Source organism: Procambarus clarkii, chromosome 29, assembly GCF_040958095.1.
Source record: "Procambarus clarkii isolate CNS0578487 chromosome 29, FALCON_Pclarkii_2.0, whole genome shotgun sequence".
Lineage (NCBI taxonomy): Eukaryota > Metazoa > Arthropoda > Malacostraca > Decapoda > Cambaridae > Procambarus > Procambarus clarkii.
In genome coordinates, this window is record NC_091178.1 from 15,685,516 (window position 1) to 15,708,669 (window position 23,154).

The 23,154-nt window shown below is 38.6% G+C and overlaps 1 protein-coding gene across 7 annotated transcripts in view; it reads right to left on the reverse strand.

The window, feature by feature from the left end:
* The window catches only part of trr (trithorax-related), a 104,999-nt gene that overhangs the window by 34,598 nt on the left and 47,247 nt on the right, over positions 1-23,154 (reverse strand). For 4 of the 7 annotated variants that reach the window (XM_069333537.1, XM_045753542.2, XM_069333533.1 and 1 more), the window contains 5 exons: positions 21,043-22,756; positions 19,111-19,228; positions 17,627-18,156; positions 17,367-17,494; positions 3,820-4,152 (listed from right to left, as the gene is read on the reverse strand). In XM_069333537.1, coding sequence (XP_069189638.1) covers positions 3,820-4,152; positions 17,367-17,494; positions 17,627-18,156; positions 19,111-19,228; positions 21,043-22,756 — 2,823 coding nt within the window. The remainder of the gene's footprint in view (positions 1-3,819; positions 4,153-17,366; positions 17,495-17,626; positions 18,157-19,110; positions 19,229-21,042; positions 22,757-23,154) is intronic. The other 3 variants (XM_069333536.1, XM_069333535.1, XM_069333534.1) reach the window with 2 other exon arrangements.

Here is a 23,154-nt window from a genome sequence, read left to right on the forward strand (position 1 = left end):
ATAAATTGTGGAAAAACAGCAAAAGATGGTTGCAACACAAAATCAAATGCATCAGAAGAGTCCAGAATCAACTGTCATTGATTATTGAGGTGCCCAGTACAGTACTTGTATGAGGGTACAGGGAACAGTATAAATATATTAAAACTGTAAATATTTATTTAAAATACTGTACAGTGAATTCCGACTTCAATCGAACCCATTCCAAAGATAGATGGAATGTATAGGAAGAATTTATATCCAGCTATATATAGTTGGATGCAAAACAAATGACATCCAGGCCATCAAGAAACTTCCCCTGGACTGGGCTTAAAGTGTACCAATAAATGTAAGCAAATAAAATATTATTTATGTAATAAGATTAGTCAAGAAAAAAAGACAATGATGGGATAGGGACAACAATGAGAGATATTACATAATATGAAGCTTTTATGGACAAAGTAAAAAATTGCAATAGGATGACACGTGCATGGGAAAATGGGAATGTCAGATATAGACATGGGAGAATTTCAATAGTAAAGAGGAGACTGAGAGTTACTGAAGAAAGTATGTTAAAAGGCCAATTGGTTAAAGTGATGAAAAAGGTGCAAATGTGAAAAGGATTTCATTTGATGGTGTGAGAAGAATGAAAGATCATGTGCCAGCTAACAGACTATACCATGTAAGTGATGAGAACATCAGTAAAGATCCTGAAAAGCAGAAATCATCGGAAATTTATGAGGTTTATATATGCAGAAATCATTCAATGCAGTAGAGAAGGCATGAAATATGATACTGCCCAAGAGGACTGCAAGAGAGATGTGACTGTACCACTACATAAAAATGGAATGCAGGATAATGATTGGAAGAGTACAGAAAATCACAAACAAAAAATTATCAGTGATGAACAAGATGGATTCCATGGTGGGTGAAGGTATGCATATATTTACACCAATACAGCTTATAGGTCAAAGCAAGAGAGAAAGAGTGTGAGCGCGTGGACAATTATGGACTCTGATAAAAGCCTAAGACAAAATTAACAGAGAAGGACTTTTTTTTAGTGTGATAATCATGTATGGAGTTTTGATAGCACTCTCAAATTCTAGAAAAGCTTTTTATGGAAGGAAGTTGTGCAAATGTAAGAGTTAAAAAGAGGAATGAATGCCTTGCTTGATATTAAGGTAGGTGAATGTAAGGGTTTTGTGATGTTACCCTGATTATTCATTATATACATGGATAGATGAGAGAGATCAAGGTATGAATATTAAGAGAAGCTTGGTTACCTAAGTGCACAGACCTATCATGGGTAACTGAAGTACAGTATTAAAAATTTGATATATGCATATGGCAATTATTTTAGCAGAGAATGAAAGCGTTATGTAGACTAGTTTCAAATTGTATTTAAGTGCATGAAATAAATCATGCGTGTGCTTTAAATGTGAATTGTGAAATGCTGAAAGTGGTAAATAATTTAAATACTAGGATGTGTAGCTGATAAAAAGAAGAATTTTTGCAATAAAAGTTGTAAATAGGGCAAGTACGGAACAAAAAGTGGCTGATGAAATTTTAAGTCCTAGTTATATCAAACAAGACAGAAACAGATGTGGCCAGAAGTCTGCACGAGTAGCAATACCGTCTCTTATTTACAGCTGTGTGATGTTTGTTATCGGTTTGGTATCAGCACGAAAATTCTAAAGTTAGAGCAATATAAACTGACAATCTTGAAAAGTATGCATGGTGTTTGAAAAGATAAAAGTAAGGAATGGAAATGTCAAAAGTCAATAACTTGCAAAGATTGTGGTAGCATAGATTGTGGAAGAGCAACCATGAAATGATTGTGAGCAAAGCACAGAATATGTTAAGGCACAAGCTTGGGTGGAATCAGTTTGTAAGAAGGGAACGAATGTATGCTATATGTATGTTATATACAGTATATATATTGTACACTACACTATATAGAGTACATGACAATACACACAAGGAGTACTGTACACCTGGTCTTATGAAGTAGTACAGTGCTACTGAGGATAACTGATGAAGTGTAGTGGCTCTTATTGATCTGTGATATAATGGATGAAAATCAATATTTTTATATACAACTACCTTTCACTATATTATTACATTGTATCTCCAGGTTGATGCCTTCCCACCCAATGGAAGTGGGAATAGGGTCATCACAATGTATGATACAAATTTACATTTTTTTCCCAAGTGAACCTGGAATCAAAGTCTGCAGAAAGTGTATTCTATATTTTGCACCATTAAAAACAAAATAATTGTGGTGAATAAATGGAAGTGAATAGTGATAATTGGATACAACGGAAAGATCGGCAGTAAAAGAACGTGTGAACCAATCTTTCTATTCAAGAAGCATTCCAATGAATATACCGGTAATTTTCATTATTGCAATGTATTTTTATTTATCTAATTCTAAACAATATGATAAAAGCCTCCAAGTTGCTTATTTTTTCTTTAGTGCAGTCATTCATTATCTTAATTTTTTAAAATTTCCTAACGAGATATATTTTTTTATAATTTGTTGGTATGTATTAAATATACTATAAACAGTATTTTATTAAATGTTAAAGTTTCATTTTTTTATACTTCCTTGGATATACAGTTTAATTTTTTATACTTCCTTGGATATTCAGAATGAGATATTGATATCTGTTCTCCAAATTTAGAGTTATCCCTTATTTCATTTTCTTTATTTTTAAGAATTTAAGGGGATACATTAGTAAATATGGGTGATTGACGAAAGATACTAAAATGGTCTCAAACTTAATAGTGTATTTTTACTAATAATTTTGGGTGTGATAGTGTCACATTCTCCAAATCATTTTTCATGACTTTCATATGTAATAACAAGACTTGGATCATTTTATTAGATAATAATGACCAGGAATAATATCAAATCTTGGTAATTAAGTGGGACTAATAAGCAGAATCCAATTCTTATAAATTTCCATAGTGAAAATGGCAATCGATATGAGACTTCATCTTAGGGTTAATTAACTAAGATGAAGAAAAAAAAGTCGGAGCAAATACTTGATGTGCTTGATGTTGGAGCAAATACTTCATACTGTACTGTACTTGCAATTCTAAAAATACAAAATTTTCTCGTAAAATGACTAAATCTCATGTCTGACATTCAGATTTTAGATATTAAAACATTAAAGGCAAATTGCATAATTCAATTAATGTGAATAATGCATAAAATTATCAAAATTTACCAACATAAAAATTAGTTTTATTCAATTTGTGCCATTTGAAAATTAACTAACAACTTCAAAATGCAAATGGCAAATATTTGCTCAAGCTGAAACGTTTATGAACAAACTTAATTGCCACCTAAAATATAATACAAATATTGAGCTTTTTGACTGTGATTCCTCCATTAAAGCTCAGTAACTATTAGCTATGGTACATGGGAAAACTACAAATACTTCTAATAGTGAAATGATGAAAACTACTTCTGTACCATACTAATAGTACAATTACTGTATGCTACTAAATCACCTACACCAACCCATGGCAATAGTCTTCACTAGTACTGCATGAAGATCCAATAGCTAAAAGGGTAAGGAGATCTGAGGTAACTATATGAGGCACTTAATCCTGTAAAAGGCAAATAAAGTTCTAAAATATGACAAAAGTGTACCATAATTAGCCAAACACATTGGTGAGAGGTGGTCATGTGGAACAACACATTGAGAGCAGCAGCAGAGAAAGGCTGGACATCATGGAAGAGCTGTACAACATGGTTTGGGCACTGGAGAAGGATGGGGGACAACAGCCATGGTGGGTGCAACAATTAGCGCAGCCGGGTGCTGTTAGTCTCACCTGCAGTAGTAGTGGTCGCCTGAGTGGCTGTGGCGGCAGCATAGGCCCATGAGGGCCATGAGGGCCTGGTGGACCATGGGGGCCATGAGGGCCGGGTGGACCCATGGACGGTGGCCCTGTGGGCAGGTGTGGGTGGCCCCCGGGGGGACCATGAGCCATGTGTGGAGGCAAGCGAGGCCCACCCATCACCACTGAGGGTCCTGGACCCATCAAGGCTGGGTGGTGTGGGCTGGGCCTCATCATGGGTGGCAGTGGTGGCCCCCCGACCCCCAAGGGGGATCCCACACTGCCTGCCATGGGTCCCCTCACCATCAAACCCTCACTCACCATCACCTGGGAGGTAACCCACCACCATTACCACCACCTTCACCACCACCACTGTCAACTGCCAGACCCACACAGTAAACCAACTTCTACACAATAGACAGACTTTCTCACTGTTTTTTTTACTAAATGTTAAAAGTATTTTATTATATTAAATTATTGGACATGAAGGCATTATCCACTTGGAAAATATTGGAATGAAGTAATTTTCTGTGTGTCTGAAAGTAGAATACTCAAAACTACTGCAGTCTTTACATATCCTGGTTAATAAGAAAACTACACAATCATGCCTTAGTATCATCTAATACTGTTAATCTTTATAGACTGAGTAAATGCATTATCACAAAGCATAATTCCATAGTAAAGAGGTTACTTAACTGCTAAGAGTAAAGAATCTTAATACATTATAGCATGGCATTCCTACAACTTAAAGTAAAAAGGGGCTCAAAAACCTGAGAAAAGATATACAAGACCATAACCAGATCTACAAATAGCCACAGATTTTCCCATAACAGAAGAAGCAAAGAATTCTTAATTCAAGTTCAGTATTAATTATGGAAATACTTTATTTAAAAAATGGTTTCATGAATCCTTGTAAAGTTATACTGTAGCAAAGTTTAAATAAAATAAATAAAATGCATTGGCATCATATGGAGTCACTATAAAGAAATGTTAATTTTTATCAAATCTAGTGAATGCAATGAATCCTCTTTAAAACTACTACTTCAAGGGTAATATTTGGAAAAGCAGTAGTAGATATACATAATGCACACCTACATGTGGATGTATTTACCTAAGTGTAGTTACTGGATGAGAGCTACACACACATGGTGTCCTGTATTCCCAATACTCTGTCAGATCATCCTATAACATTACTGGCAGTACTGGAATCTACTGCCTTCTCGCCTAACTTGTTCGAACCTGTCGTCCATTCTACTTGGAAGAGCTAGGTTTCTAATTTTTTTTGGCACCTTCGTTTCCTTAGCTTCAATCTATGACCTCCTGCTCTTCACGGCAGCAGATTTCAAGAATTCCTTAGTCAATTTAATTGATGACTTATTATTTTGAATGTATGTGATCATACTGCCTCTCTTTCTTCTATCTTCTAGCTTTAGCATACAGTATTTAATACCTCTGGCATCCTAGATCTCACTGTCCATGTATTCCCACATATGGGTTTCTGCGAGAGCTTCAAATAATGCAATTTCCTCTGAGGAGCCATTTATGAACAGTATTTTATTTTTTACTTTTGTTTTTAGTCCTTGTACGTTGGCAAATATAAATAAGGTGTGTCTACTTGATGGTTAACTGGGAGGTTTTTTAGTGAAATCTATTATTTGTGGGGCATATTAGATGTGTTCTGAAATATACTTGTTGCTGCAATGCTGTTGCCTGTTGTAGTTATAGCTCTGTTGCAGGGTGTAGTAGTAGCTATGACTGGTGGGCGTATGGTTACTCTAGTAGTTCCCATACTGTGTATTCCCTCTGATCCATATTTTGAAACCTCTTTCTTCTGGCTCTAAAAATTATTTGACTTTTTTCAAAGCCATTTTCCTGTTTGTCACTCTTTCAATAGCAGTCTGTGCCTTTTATGTGAAATTTTGGGCAGTATGGGTCATAAAGTTTTCTTTCAAGTGAAGTTTTGCATTATTGTACCTGGATGGAAATACCTATATGTTGATCCACAACAACATTTTCCCTTCCTAAGTAGATTTAGGGATTTTATGGGATGAGGATAACTGCAATCTAATCCCCTTTTCTTTCAGTTCTGGAAGCCATTTTGTAGCATGCCTTTGCACCTTTTTAGTGTGCATGTGTGTGTGTAACTGCCTAAGTGTAATTACCTAAGTGTAGTTACAGGATGAGAGCTATGCTTGTACAGTTCTGACTTCCCAACACTCTTTGTCATGTAACACTTTGGAACTACTGATGGTTTTGGCCTAAACCACCACCTCACTTAAATTGTTCCAACTATCTACCACTCTGTTTGCAAAAGAAAACTTTCTAATATTTTTTCTACACCTTTGTTTCCTTAGCTTGAATCTGTGTCCTCTTGTTCTTGAAGTTGCAGGTTTCAGGAATTCCTGTCAATTTGGTCAATTGTGTGTGTGAGTGATTCGCACACAGATATTCACATTCACAGAGAATGAAAAGAAAATGTGCAAAACACTGAATGAACAGTTCCAAAGTGTGCTTGTGCAAAATGAGGTTTTCAAAAAAACCAATACAATGCCTATTTCAGAGAACACCATAAAGTACATAAAGGTGTCTCGAGATGAAGTTTAAAGATTACTCAAGGAGCAAAGGAGACCAGAAGGCATGGTAGGATGTGCAAAATAGCTCCACAGCAAAACAGAGATGCAATAGGCACGATGATAGAGAACTCGATCAACGTTAAAGGTCCAAGACTTTTCAACACTTTTCCCTACACATATGGGGCATAACTGGCTACCCTCTTGCAATGTTAAAAAGAGAACTTTCACACACCTTCAAACGATATCTGATCAACCAGGCCGAGACCCATATGTCTGGGTGCAAGCAGATGTATCGAACCGCCTGGTTGATCAGACCAGCAACCAGGATGCCTGGTCAAAGACCAGGCCATGGGGACGTTGATCCTCGGAATCATCAACGGGTATGTAGACCAAAATAGAAAATGCAATGGTTGTATGGTGCCCATATCTCAACAAGCACATCATTAAATTGGAAACGGTGCAAAGGCATGATATAAAATGGCTGCCGTGACTGAAAAAATAGGATAGGCTTAAGGCGTTAAATATACCAAAGGTAAAAGATTGAAGAAAAATTGGCGATATGATCATTGCATACAGAAGAGTAACAGGAATATAAAAAATTGACAAAGAGGAATTCTTGAAACCTGCACCTTCATGTACAAGAGGCCACTGATTGAAGCTAAGTAAACCAGTGTGCCAAAAAATATTAGAAAGTTCTCTTTTGCATAGTGTGGTAGACAGATGAAACAAATGAGAAGGCAGTGGATGCCAAAACTGTCAGTACAGTACTGTAGTTTCAAAGCATCATATAACAAAGAGTACTGGGAAGACAGGACATCATGAGCTTAGCTCTTATCCTCTAAGTACACTATGCTAATTACAAAAGCAACCCAACAAAACCATTAGAGGAAAGAGGAGTGAAGGGCAAAGGAGGAGGAAAAATGACATAATACAGTTTAAGAAGCCAGATACTGTTGTACTAGCAGTGATCAAACTGGAATATTAAATTTTAATTGAGATGGTATTCACGATGGAAACACTATTTGGAGAATTAATACTTGACAACCCACAAGAAATCAACACAGTGGCACTGGTGATCTGCAATCTGGATGATAAACTGATAAAACATTATTGCCTACATTCACCAGCAAAGCAATGCATAGACTAAGGAAAAGCTACATGACAAAAGAGAAGACCTTCTACTGATCATGAGCATGATTAGAGTAAGAGCCGATACATATCAATCATAATTGTTGACACTAGTGACTTCAATTTGAAACCAATATACTAAGAAGTTTATGAAGGAAGAAGAAAACCTTAGGACCAGCCAATTAATAAACCTTATCCTGGAGAATTTCATGTATGAACATGTTAAACAGGCTACAAGGATGAGAGAAGGGAATGAGAATCCAGCCATCAAAGCTGGATTTATCATTTACCAGGAAATAAGACAAATTTGACATTCAATTCCTTCTTCCATTAACTAAGAATGACCATGTTCTTTAGAAAATAAAATATGCATTGCATTATAATCTAGAGGAGAATGGAAAGAGAGATATAGTGGAAAACGATTTCAAGAAGAACTTATGAACAGGAACATATGAAGTTCTTAAATGAATTTGATTGGAAAGATTTGTTGTTAGGTAAGAAAGTTAATGAGACAAAGGAAAAATTGAAAATTATACGATGAAAACACAACAAATTTATACCAAATTAGATTAGCAGAACTAAGAAAAGAGGATTGGTTCAATGGAAATTGCAAGAGGGCCAGAGAATAATCAATATAGGAAGCGGGCCAAATCCTAAAACACACTAACAATATAAACAAGCAAGAAACAGCTATATGGCAGTGAGGAGAGGCAGAAAGAAACTTTGCAAATACTGCAGTTCAATGGGCAAATGTAAAACAGACCCTGGCTTATTCTATAAAATTATTAAATGCACGTTTCATGTAAAGGATAAAATTCAGAGGTTGAGATAATGGGCAACAGATTCCCAAAGAATAGAAAGTAAATATGTGAAACACTAAATAAACAGTTCCAATGTGTTTTGTGCAAAATGGGCTTTTCAGAGAACCAGATACAATACAGATTTCAGAGAATCTGCATTGCATCTGGATCAACTTCATCTCTAGACACTTCTATGTACCACAAAGTACATAGAAGTGTCTAGAGATGAAGTGGAAACAATTATCAAGGAGCTAGGTAGAAACAAAGAAGTTGGCCCAAATGGAATTTTCACTTTGGGTTCTGAGAGAATACACACCCAAGCTGAGTATTCCACTTCAAATGATTTTTTAGGCATCTTTATGTACAGGAATGTTAGCAGGAATATGGAAAAAGAAAAATATAGTTTCCATGTAAAAAATTTGGCAGTAGAGAAGATGCTCTAAATTATTGACCTGTATTGGTGACATGCTTGGTAATCAAAACACTAGAAAAAATAATTGAAATGAAATGGGCTTTTTTTTATTCAAAAGTAAAATATGCAGTGGTTGTATGGTGCCTCTACCTCAAGAAGCACATCAATACACTGGAAAAGGTGCGAAGACATGCTACTAAATGGTTTCCAGAACTGGAAAACAAGAGCTATGATGGTAAACCAGAGGTGTTAAATTTGACAGAGCTAGAAGATAAAAGCAAGAGATGATATGATCAATACATAAAAAAAAAAATACAAAAGGAATCTACAAAATTGACCAGAGAATGCTTGAAATCTGCAGCTTGAAGAACAAGAGATTAAATTCAATCTAAGGAAACAGTGCTGAAAAAACCTAAGAAAGTTTTCTTTTGCAAAATGGTAGACCTTTGAGTGGTAGACAGTTGGAGCAATTTAAGTAAAAAGGCGGTGGATGCCAAAGTCATCATTAGTTTCAAACCATCTAATGACAGAGTACTGGGAAAACAGGATATCACAAACATAGCTTTCATCCTGTAACTACACTTAGGTAATTACACACACACACACACACACAAATATATACTGTAGAATAATATACAGAATTTAAGTATTCATTTACTTTCTTTTATTATTTAATTTTCAGAGTTTGATTAGGTAAAACTTACATATGTATAAGCCGAGAGCAGACATTGCAATTCATAAAATTTTTTATATAAAGCTTCATTAAAATCTTTAATGCTTATTTACAGTACAGTATCTTATTTAATACTAGTGCAATGAGTATGATGTTAACTCATAATTTCATAATTTTCTATAGATTACCACCATATGTCAAGCAGAGTACTTTTGTATAAATGGTATCTATGGTCTGGCAGGGACAGGTTTAGAATAAGAGGATGTGATAATGAGTCTGGGAAATTGATACAATTTCATAAGTACTAGCCCACAGAAGTGGTCCTGTAAGTAAACAATGCACAGCATGTGAAGGGACCCTTTCACTCGGAGGGTGTTTAGTATTCAAGGGCCATTTATATCTATATATATATGAGAGGAAAGGCAGCAAGGTGCACAAGATTAGTCTAACATGTGGGTGTGGCGCAGTATATAATGATGAACTAGTAAACCTCTCACTCAACTGCCTTGTTATTAAACTTTAAGACCTATCTACAAGATAAATATACTACTGACAGATGGCAGTCATCTTATTAGAGCATACAGTATTAGGAATAATCTAATGCTACAGAAGAAATTCATAATTTGAAGGGAATACTCTATTTATATTTAAATATCTGAGCAGAGCGTACATTTCTTCACGATGAGAAACAGTAGCTGAGAATGTAATGGAATTTAAGTATTTTGGAGCAGGGTTTTAGCAATTTCTAAGTACTGTAATTTACTCAGTGATACAATACTGTAGTGCAAATTTCAAATTGTGAGCACACACATGTGTTTTTTATAAAAATAAAAAAGGAGCACTCATATTTGTAGTGTGGAGAACACACACACAAACACACACAATTTAATCAAACATGATGTATAAATGGTAGCATTAGGGTGCAACTTTTTGAGAGAAAGAGGACTTTATATGAAAAAGAATGATAGTTATTGCATTATTGCTACATTACTATTGATTGGGTTAATCTGATTTCAGTTAACTATAACATAGATATTGTAGGCAACAATAATAAATATTTAAAGTAAAATAAATACTAATACTGAATACATATAACCAATAGCTTTGGTAATAAAGTTAATGTGAATTTAACTCCCATAAATAACAAAAAGCTTATGTTTAACTCACCTGAACACTATAAATACTGTAGTTGTAGGACAATTTATAGGTATATTTCATTGCAAACTTTTAAAGGGATGTGGCATAAATTATATTTTTTCCCGGCAGATGAGCCCACCACTACTAGACCCAGGACGAAAGGCAACATCGAGAAGCAGAGCATTCTTAATGGCATATGTTTGTCAAGACCAAATGGAAGCATAATTTTATGTTAATTATTTTATCCTATTCATAATAGCCTTATTAAGAAATGTTGTTTAAGTTGTTGGTGACTCCACTACATATCTTCCCTTTCAGGATCTATACACAGGAAAATAAAATCTGTCAGAAACATTAACAAAACTTTCTCCACTGCCATACTTATTCACAATTATTTTTTTCAGATTTGCAAAAACAACTCTTTCCAGTTACTACAAATAATACAATTGTATGTAATTTATTGGTTAACTTTTAATGTATGTCAGTTCAGCCTAAGCATTCAACAGAGGATTCATACTTTTACATACAGTATACTGGGATTCAATGCCAAAGACCCACGACTGAGAAAACAAAAGAGAAATGAGTTCTGTTTATATTATTCTAGTCTTTACCTAGACTAGAAGGCTAGTAAAAAACGTGAAAAAACCAGCAATGAATGTAGTGAAATGCCACGAAGGAAGTGCCATACAGCTGCCACCGGACCAGGAGCATGATGCACCCAGGTCAAATCAACCAAGAATCCACGACCAAAGGACCTCTCCAGAAGCCCGCCGACACATTCCTTGCTGGAAAAGAAGAAGTCAGCTGCAACCTAACAAAATCAGGGCCAAAGGAACAAAAACAATCCTGGACCAAAGGGGCCACTGTAAACCAAGCAGAAGAAAGAAAAGAACCCGGTCTAGGAACCAAGCAGGCTCAGGTGGTGCAGGAGCAGGCCAGACATGAAACAAGGTGCCAAAAAACATAGAAAACAGGGCCAAAGCTGCATCAATGCCAAATGCAAGCTGGAGCGGCTCTGCCAATGCTGCACAATAAAAGGTGACAGTAGTCAGCACAAGATGCCAATCAAGAATGGACAAAACAACCTGCTCGGAAACTAAAGAACAATGACGATGGGATAGAAAATGGTGAAATAAGAATAAGGAGGCGTGGCAGAAAATGCCCAAGTCAAACACTGAACAAGCAGCACCAAAACCAAGACTGGGCTGGCCACCAAAGAGCCAGAAGAATCACCATCCCCAAGAAGGACTCCAAAGCCAGACAAGGAAAAAGGGGCAATAACCCCCAACTTGACCAGACCAGCTAAAAGACAAACACAAGGCCTCATAGTTGGGGAACAGTGCTGACTAAGAGTGCACTCCGAAACCACACCAACGTGAAGAGGTCGATGTCAGGTGCCCGAATGTCCAGCTAAGCCAGAGGAATGAAGCGGCACCAACAGCCCATACTGAGGAACCAAAGAGGAACTGACAGACCAACAGCCAGGATGTCAGATACACCTTGAATGTGAAAGTTACAGAAGCCACCATAAAGAACCAAGCAGACTCAAAACAACCAGCACCAAAGAGCAAGGATTGAAGAGCCAAAATGGAACCAGATTCACAGAGGCTTGAGGAATCCGATCTTATCGCAGTACCTGCTACACAACCGTAAACAGCTGAGCCGTACAGAGCACCCAACTAGAGGAAGACATTGAGCTCAACTATCCGGCTACAGTGTAGAGTAAACATCTAGTCAAACACAAGATGAAGTTAGAAAAGGTTCAGAGGTATGCCACCAGGCTAGTCAACAAGCGATGGGTATGAGTTCCAAAGATTACTGGAACTAAACCTCATGACACCGGAAGTCAGAATAGTTAGGGAAGACATGAGCACTACCCATAAAATTCTCAGAGGAATTGATAGGGTAGATAAAGATAAACTACAGTATTTAGCACGGGTGGTACATGAATAGGGGACACAGTCAACATTCATCGTCTACATAATCCACCAGAAGGAATACAGAAATATCGAACATGATTACAGATGATGCTAAGATGCTGGGAAAGATAGGAGACACAGACAATTGTAATGCCCTTCAAATCGATCTAGATAAAATAAGTGCTTGGAGCGTCAAGTGGCATGTAACAAACTAGGCTGGTTGTAAGAATTATTCCAGAAGGTTCCAGAAGTTTCGTGTAGGGACCTGACGCTCAACAACGCACATTCCTCTGGGAATTAGCAGGTCTGAGTCACAAATGGCGAGCGTCTCTGTTCATAGCTGCGTATAATGAATCATCTTATAGTATTCAGTAAGTTAGAGAAATTAGCCTTTATTAATTTTGTATTAAAATTGTATTGTATAATATTACTGGGTACAATATCAAGAGTATTCTAATTATTGAGTTAAGTCACCATCAGTGACATCACGAATCAGATCTAAGTTGTAAGGCGGAGTGACCTGGCGGTCATAGGTCATCAGAGTTGACATGTACACTATTTTCTCAAAGTTCAAATAACCATTTTGGTGATCGGAAACAGCTCTGCTGTTAGAAGCTTGTGTAATTTAACTTCAGTAAAATAATTCAACCAGTCTGGATCAATTAAGTACAACAGAGGTTAATTGTTATAACTTGAACCTTGCTAGTAACTTGGTAAAACTTAGACTATGCGGAAGGATACAATGCTCTAGTCTGGGGTAGACCAGACGAGGAGAGATCAGTGTGAACTCCAGATCAACTGGGGGAGGTCAACCCATCTCACCTCTCCCCCAAGACCAGCCCAACATCTTTAGCTGGTCAACATAGAGGTATAGTTGCTAGTGTTATTTATAGGGATAGTCAATTCATTGCTGTTCAGGTCAAGTAGGGAGTGTTAAAGTGACAGGGAGTGAACATATTTAGATTTTGTTTTAGTTTTCTTTTAATAAATTATTTAGTTAATAATTTGCATTTTTATTATTTCCATGTGTTTATGTGAACTTGTCCTGGTCACGTGGTCCACACGAGGCAGAGTTGGATTGGGCGCCGACTCTAACATCGAGTCGGAATTCATCATTACCGTGTAATTTATTCCACACTTAAGGTCATCGGTTATAGTGGGGATCAAGCCCCAAGGTTGATTAATTAGCATGAACGATCCAGACCTCGATCATTGCTCTGTGTTACTGGTCTGGTGGTGGCGGCGGAGGCGACTCTAGGGTTTTGCTCAAAGCCTAGGTCACGTCATACGGGTTGTAGAATCCTAAGTTGGTCAATCGTCTTAGGACCACGTGGCGTGGAGTTGGCTTTAGTAAAAGTTTTGGAGTCCCTTGGTAGAGAATAAAAAGTAAGAATACGGGTAGAGGGGGAGAAGGAGGAAAGATTAGTCGAGAAACCTTCCCCGTGTTACAGGCAAATGGAATTCCATGTGAATAAATCCCATATTATAGAATGTGGAATCAAAGAAAATAGACCACACACACAACTAACAAATTTTGTGGACAGGAATTTCTAATAAACTCTAATAAAGAATGAGACCTAGGAGTGGTTTTGAATAGTAAGCTGTAGTCAGAGGAACACAAAAAACATTGTCAGCGGAGCATATGTGTCGCTTTCCAACTCCAGACTTGTTTTTAATTATATGGATGGCGAAATACAAAAGAAACTGTTCATGATTTTAATGAGACCAAAATTAGAATATGCAGCAGTTCTATGCATATAAATCTGCCCAAATCTCAAGAAGCACATAAATAAACTGGAAAATGTGCAACAGCACGCTACAAAATGGCTTCGGGAACTGAAAAACAAGAGTTACGAGTTACTAGACGCGTTAAACGTGCCAAAACGAGAAGATAAAACAAAGAGTTGATATGATTACCATTTAAAAATTACTTAACAGGAATCGACCAAATTGAAAAAGAGGAATTCCTGAAACCAGGAACTTCATGAATAAGAGGACACCGATTCAAGCTGAGGAAACAAAGATGCCAAAAAAATACAGTATAGAAAGTTTTCTTTTGCAAACAGAGTGGTAGATAGTTGGAACAAGCTATGTGAGAAGGTGGTGGAGGCCAAAACCGTTAGTACGTAGTTTCAAAGCGTTATACAACAAAGAGTGCTGGGAAGACGGGACACCACGAGCTTAGCTCTCATCCCGTAACAACACTTAGATACAGTAATTACCCTAAGGTAATTACAGGTGGAAACTTAGTACCCAAATGAGCTACAGGGATATCTGTGAACAGGAACAGAACTTTTTCCGTGTCAGTAGTTAACAGATGGAATGCATTAGGCAGTGATGTGGTGGAGGCAGACTCCATACACAGTTTCAAATGTAGATCTGATAGAGCTCAATGGGCTAGGAATCTGTACACCAGTTGATTGACAGTTGAGAAGCTGAACCAGAGTCTAACCTCAACCCTCACACACACAACTAGGTGAATACATATAGTACTCATTATCTTCACCCAGAAATTAATTACCCGGTATACCATACCCATCTCTCCAAGCATGAGGTCTGATTTGCTTATTAATTCTTTCTTCTACTGAACGTATGTAGTACACTACCTTATGGAATCTCAGCAGAGATCAAATGGTACAGAACTCATTTACTTTATCCACATGGGTTCTTTGACTATTCACTAGCATTTATTGCACTTTTATGATTCATAGAGACAGACACAGACAGGCAGGCAGACATACAGTGGGCAATTCATCAGACTAGAAAAATGCTAGAGCTTGAGAAGTATTCCAATGCAACCTCCCTATTCCTGTCTTTTTGTGAAAAGACAGGCATCTTTGAAGTAGATCAGCAGCAGCTGATTTTTGGAAAGCTTGTTCTTTGGAAAATCTGCTTCTCACATTAGGTGACTGAGGCCTCCTGGTTTGGACTATCATTGCCTGAATTATGCTTTCCTTGGACAACAAATGGCAGGAGGCTATGTATTGATTTTCCACTCTCTTACCTTAGAAGATTTTTGTTACCATTGTTCCTGGGAAGCTTCTGGCCTTTTGCCTGTAGTTATGCTCCATGAATCTGGCATGGTTCAGGGCCTGGATTCCAGCCTTCACTGCAGCAGTTTGGGGTGATGCTCTCTAAAACTGGTGTGGTAGCATTCAACAATCTGGAAATGACGGTTGTTTGTCTTGCTACATACTACTGTATACTTCTCTTCCATGGAGCTCAGCTCTGTCTACATTCTGACAGTTCTCTGGTGGAGTATGCCTTTTTCCACTCTCCTTTATTAATGGATGCTTGCCATTGTCTCTCTTTTGGTTCTCCAGGTTTTGTGCTTGCAGCAGTTCATATTTGCAACCGGGAGTTCTACTGACCTCACACGGATCCTGCAGTCTCTCCGAGACACAAACCAGGGTTTTATACCATTCCCCCCCATGCACCTGACAGCTGAGTGGACAGCACTTCGGATTCGTAGTCCCAAGGTTCCGGTACGGGTTCGATTCCTGGTGGAGGCGAAGACAAATGGGCAAAATGTTTCTTTCACCCTGATGCCCCTGTTACCTAGCAGTAAATAGGTACTTGGGAGTTAGTCAGCTGCTATGAGCTGCTTCCTGGGGGGTGTAACAAAAAAAGGAGGCCTGGTCGAGGACTGGGCCGCAGGGACGCTAATCCCCGAAATCATCTCAAGATAACCTCAAGAAGATAACCCGGGTTCTGTCAATAAGCACAATAAGCTCTGTCGTGGCAGTCAATTAAGACGTGTCTGGGATGCTCCCGGACGTAGGTTCGAACTCTAATCACAGCCCTTGTGGATTTGTTCATTTGGTGCATCACGCTATTGTGATTTCTGTGTGTAACCTTCAGCATCTCTCCAATATTATAAAAAAATTATTTTAGTTAATAACAGATTCTTTTATTAATAAGTATGAACTTATGTCTGAGTTAGAGCAATGCTTCAAAATCTTATCACTGTGATACATCAAATATTGCTGCACTAGTAGCACCAGAGAAAGTACATACAGTATAGTAAACATATCCTATACTGTTAAGTTATCCAATGCCTTCTTCCATTATACAATCACTCATTCTCATTCATTCACTGTCAGTGTCTTTCTCATCTTCACTTCCTCTCTCAAATACACATACAAAAAAGGATAATTATTTATATATATATTTTTAAAGTTACATGCATGAAAGTTTCTTTATTTAATGAGATATCTCTGTTCATGTTATAAAATTAGCAGATTTGATTTCACTCCATTCACACTAACCCTGACATTCCTTTCCTGTGTAAGACCCATCCTTGGAATTTATGAAATTCATGTAGCCACTGTCCAACTGCTCTGTGTAAGTATTGAATAGAAATCTGACTAGTGTGTAGTTTTATTTAAAAGAACAATTAAAAGTTCTTGTTCTATTACTATATAAGAAATAACTTATAAATACATCCCTTGGAAATGGAAACAAATTACATTTATAAAAAGCTAGTCTTCTGTAGCAGATAATATATTTTAATTAAGTATCAATAGCTTAAATCTGCATATACTATACGTTACTGTAACAACTGCATGATGCCCAGTAACCCATCAGAGTAATGTGTCAAGCAATATTTATACCCATTACTTTATTCTCCAGGACCTGATTTATTTATGGCCATCATTGGGAGACATAACAAACCACTATTTGTGCTTAACTCTGATTTAAAAATAATAGAAAGGCACAGACATCAAAATCTGATGTCCAGTTAGGATAAAATTCTGGATAAACAGGTTCCAGATAATAGATGTAAGGGCATATCAGAAAAAACTTATCAAAGGAATAACCATCCCTGCACCAGCCAACATCCTGCCAACCACAACAAAGAAAGCTTATCAAGAATTTATCATGCCAAATCTACCGTACCTGGGATCTTGGGTAAGGGGGAGGGGGGTGGCCAGGATATGGTGGTGGTGGTGGCGGAGCTGGCTGACGGATCATTCCTGGCCTATGTCCAAGCATCCTAGTTACTCCACCTCCAATACCTGAAAACCCTGAACCTTAAAAATGAGAGTCTGTCCACCAGAAAATTATACATTTAAAATGATAAATTGTTTTTTTTCAAAATTAATATATGATTTCCAGGAAAGATGTATTAAAAAGTTAACCAACTATCTGACACTTACTTGGGTTCACTTGGGTTAAATGTGGTGCCATTTGAGCCTGAACTGGCTGCTGTTGAGGGGATGTGCTCATCGTTACACGAACTGGACCCATTATTGGCCCAGGTGGAGGTCCAGGTGGAGGTCCAGAAGAAGGCCCAATTGGAACCATTGTTGAAGGTGAGGGCATATTTGAACATTCAGTATTGCTTACATTAACTGGACTTGGGCCTGATGGAGCCATATTGGATGATAATGATGGCTCAGGATGATGCAGTGACACACCCCCTGGTTCAATGCCAGGCCTCTGTTGCACACTGTGTTGCATTGTTGGAGACTGATGAGGCTCTTGTGACTGTGGTCCCCTGTCCAAGGTTACACTATTGACAGGGTGGTTCTCAGGTTCATGGCCAGGTGGTAGGGTAGGTCTTGGATGATGTGAAAGGGGCCCAGATGATGGTAAACATACAGGTATCTCACTTGGCAACCCCATCCTATCTCTCTGCTGCAGACCACGGGACATTACCAAATCTCTACGTCTTTCTTTTTTCCGCCTGCAAGAGCAGATTTTTTACATTATGATAATTCTGAAACTTAAAAAACAGCATTGAATGACCAACAAGAAGCAGAAGTTAGGCAAATAATTAGGAAATAACTGGTTACCAACAGCAAATTAGTACAAAACACTGCAGATAGAAGTATTGTAAGTCCATAATAATTTGCTATGGTTTGCCCAGTGTCAACATTGGTTTCCTGGAGGGGCTGAATGGTGGCTCCCTGTAGCTAACCAAAGAGAAGAGAAGGAAGAGGAGAGCAAATATTGAAGTCCAGAAAGGAGACCAGGATGAAAAATCTTACCCAAAGCAATTCAAGCCTGCTGGGAACCAGGGACATTGACCAGGTAATGATCTGTCAGGAACATGCTAAACACTAAAACCCTCATGTTCTGATATCAGCCCAAGACATGTTAAGAGCTTGGTATTTCGGATTCCGGTAACCTGAATCTCCAAGTAATCCGAATGAATTAAAGTTTGAGCGGTTCATCTTTTAACCTTTAGACAGTGGTTATCATCACTTGTTGATTCACAGGGTAATGTCTTTATCATCATATGAAGATTTAAAAAATTATTGTCTGGGGTTTTACATGTATGATGCAAATATCGATATACAGTTAATAGGTCTATGTGGATGTAATGGAGTTTACCTTGACCTACGAAAGAAAACCCTGCTACCATTTCATGGTATAAATGCTGTTATTGTCATGAATGTTACTAGGGGAATGCAGTCATCATATAATTATTTAAAAATTACTGTCTGAGTTTTACATGTATGATGCAAATACGGACATAAAACTTCTCCATTGACGGGGTATGACCGTTTCCCCATAGCCGTTGTCTAAGGACTATATATAAATTGCAAAACTATCTGCAATACTTTAATTTTCCAACCAAAATAAATTATTGGCATGAGAGTACAAGATAAAAAATACAAAAGATTTCATAACTTGCCTTTCTTCTTCATCGTCACCAAGATCATCAAAGAGGTTAGAAGGCAGCTTTTCATTATCCTCCTCCCCATCTTCTCCATCAGCAAATTCTAAGAGGGCATTGAAATCTCCACCCATACCTGCATAAAACATAGTTTAAAGGAATTGTAGAATTTCAAAGCTCAAACAGAGTTCTCAGCTGAGGAAAATATTTATGTTAAATGACATGAATCAACAGTATATTAAAGAAATTCATTTATAGATAAACTGGAAATTATTTGACTGTAGATAACCAAGAGAGATATCCCTAGGCTCCCATATCTCTAGATATTTGAAGATTGGGGTGTAATGCATATAAGGTGGAGGAAGTAATGGTGATGTTGAGGTGACTGTGACAGTAATAGTCATGGTGGCAGTAACTGTGGGTGTAGTGGTAATAATTAATAATGTCTGAAGCATCAGTGGTGAAGGTAAAAGTGGTGGTGGTAGTAGTTATGTTGGTGGTAATTAAGATGAAGACAATGGTTGTTGTGATATTAGTGGTGCTAATTGTTGTTAAGACAATTAATTGTTGAGTGCTAGGAAAATAATGTTGAATTGGTCACATGGGAGCCAGGAGGAGGAGGAGGAGAGGCCTACAAAGGTCTCTAGCCTGGCTAGCATGGAAAGAAGCAAGAAAAAAGAGAAAAGGTGCAGGTATGTAAGACCAATGACTTCGGTCCAGGCAAAATACATACTCTGCAAATGCACAGCAATTCAGAAACTGTACCCCACACAGACTGAAAGCTGCTGATTCTAAATAGAAGAAAGCAAGTTCACTGTCGATCGCCGAGTGTCTCACAAGCCTGAAAACGAAGCCTTATCCACTACAATGAGAACACAACGTGAGGATTCTACAGACCCAAATTGGGAATCAGTGTAGCAAAAGAGAACTTCACTGTGAGCCCCAGATCATTTGTGATTTGGACAAGTCAACTGTCGTATCCTTCAGTAGGGCTCATGGTACAGAATGATCTCATATCCCCAACCTCATGGAAGGTAGGGGCTTCTATTTGTGTATCCTACACAGACGTGCATAAGCCAAACCAATCACAGCTTTCTTAGCTGACCAATCTCAGATCAGCTGCTATGCTTATCAAGGAAATGTTCCAGAAGATAATAGAAGCTTTGTACAGCATGTGACTTCATGCTTTGCATTTGACCTGGCCTCACTCGCCTGAGGCAGGTGTGTATCCTCGCCTGAGGTGTGTGGTGTGTGGGGGAGGTACGGCAAACAAACTTGTACTAGTTTCAAGGTATTTCGATCATTTGTTTACATTGTTGGGGTCTGTTTTTCTGGTGGTTCTCGAGACTACAGTCTCATATGAAGCTAGCAGTGGTTTGTTTTGTTTTGCTGACTTTCGGGTGCTTTCCCTGATGATGGCATAAATAAATATATGAATGTCACTGTTCCCTGCACCTCCATCAAGGGTGCCAGGTTCTGGCTCTGGTCTCCAGTAGGCTATAGAACTCCATAGCTGATGCAACCTAGTAGTGGTACAATATCAGTAATAGCAGCTTAACCACTGCACTGCGCAAAGCGCCTTTAGGCGCTCAGAGAGTTGTGCTTTTTGTTTTTTAATTTGGCTATATTTTAATGTTTTTTAATGTTTTCATTACTATTTGTGTTTTGACATGGAAATAGTTGACTTTGTTAACATTTTGACATTAAATTTACCTGAACATTTGTAAAAATAACAAAAATATGTCCTTGACAATTGCACCAAGACGTTTTTGCCGAAAATAGGTGAGCAGTGCAAGGGTTAAGGAAGACATTAGAGGCTTCTCACCAGAAAAATATACAAAGTAAAAATGTACAAATAAAAATGGCTATATGTATTAAGAAAGTTCAAATTTCAGCATGTGTAATAATTCCTATACCTCAACATAGCAGATATGACTTTGCAATTCTTACCTAATAAGTCATCATCTTCCATACTGGTGAGATCGCCTGCAGCCAAATCCTCCAAGTCATCTCCCGTTGTTTGCGATGGTGTTGGTTGTGGTGTTGATGACTGTGGTGTTGGGTCTTGATGATGATGTTGCTGCTGCTGCTGTTCTTCTTCAAGCTGCTCCAGTTCTCGAGTCACTGCTTCAGGAAGTTCTGACTCTAGCTGCTGCTGCTGTGATGGAGGTTGGTTTTGTTGAGGATGAGGTAATGATTGATGTGGTTGCTGAGGATGAGGTTGTGGTTGTTGAGAATGAGGTATTTGTTGATGGGGTTGCTGGGGTAGGGGCTGGGGTATGGGCTGGGGTAAGGGCTGTGGTGGATGGTTCTGCTGTGGGTGAGACTGTTGCTGAATAGGTGGCTGTGGGAGAGATGAGGGATGATGGGGTTGTTGTTGATGAAGCGTTGAGGGATGGGGTGGCCCCCCCAGTGTGTGTGTCGGTGGTTGCTGATGATGTGTAGGAGACACAACAGGAACCCTTACAGCTCCACCAGAAGGTAAATGAGGAGAACCTAACCCTTGGCTCACCATAACAGTTGCAGAGGGGCCTCTAACCACACTGGTCAGAGTTGGACGTACTCCAGGTAATGCAGTACTTATGTACTGCTGAGGTGGACGATGCTGCACATGAGGATTAAATGGGTCCATGGGGCTACGGCCAGCAACAGCAGCCTGCCTTTGTGATTGCTGCTGTTGTAAACTTCTTTGCTGAAGAATCATCCTAACTCTTGGATCCATCTGCCCACCTTGGGGAGAGACAGAATGCGTTATCATGCTAGGCTGACCTGGTGTCATGCTAGGTCTCATTCGAGTACCTTGTCCCTGAACCACAGGTGGAAGAGGTGGCCGAAACTCCCCAGGAAGTCCTGTTGGAGAAGTCATAGGTTGTGGGATACCTGGCTGATGTACCCCAGGATTCTCACTCCAAGGCCTCTGAAGTAACTCTCGAAGGTGTTGCTGGCGTGCAGGATCTGGGATGGAGCCTGGAGGACCAGGAGTTGGAGGCTGCCCATAGACATCATCATGAGGGCGAGGAGTGGGTGGAGCTTGAACATACGGGGAAGATGGCGGCTGAGAAAATGAGTCAGTTGGTGTGGCACAAGTTGTAAATGGATCAGATGTTAAGGGTCTTGGAACTGGAGGCTGAGTTGCATATGGATCTATTGGGCGAGGAGTAGGTGGTGGCATTGTATACTGGTCGTTTGGAACAGGTCGTGGTGTTCCTGGAGGTAAACTATAAGGATCAGAGGAATGAGGCCTTGGAGAGGGTGGTATCCGAGAATAAGGATCACTTGTAGGTGAAGGCAAAGGTGATGTCTGTGGTGTAGGAGTTGATGGTGGATGTGTAAATGAATCTGCTGATTTGCTAGGATGAGGAGTTCCTGGTGGAAGAGCATAAGGATCATTTGTTCCCTGGGAATGAGTTAAAGGTCCTCTAATTATGCCATGCGGGATATTTTGTCTCATGGGTGACCCAGACTGCATTTGAGGTCGCTGTGTGATAATCATTGGACGTGGAGGCGTCAGTGATGGCAGAGGAGGGCGAGGGGAAGCATGAGGAGTATTCATAGGACTAGGATCAGTGTTGGCTCCCTCATTAACACTTCCTGGGGTTCCTGCTGAGCCTGGTGTGGTAGAGCCTTCCATATTCTCACTATTCTTCAATGCTCTCTGTTGTTCCTAAACAAAGAGCAAAAGAAAGTTAGTAATTTGTTGAATATAATAATGTTCAAAACACACTGGTCTAAAATTAAATACAATATCCTAAAATATGTGAATACATTTTAAATTTAACACCCACGTATAACTATGGCAGCTGTATAAACCTAAAATGCCTTTAATCATCCTTGAAAATTTCTTGCATAACTACATAGTGCAGGTAACTGATGTCTCATGCAAAAAGTTAACAAACTAGATGTGTTTTTATCATAGTCAATCAAGGCAAGTTATTCCAGTCCCTATGTACACCAACATACCCCCTTATCCACTCACATTATGTATGTATGTGTGTATATCTATATTTCTTGATATACAAGAAGATACAGTGGGTTGTGAGATAACATAACATTGGTATTTGA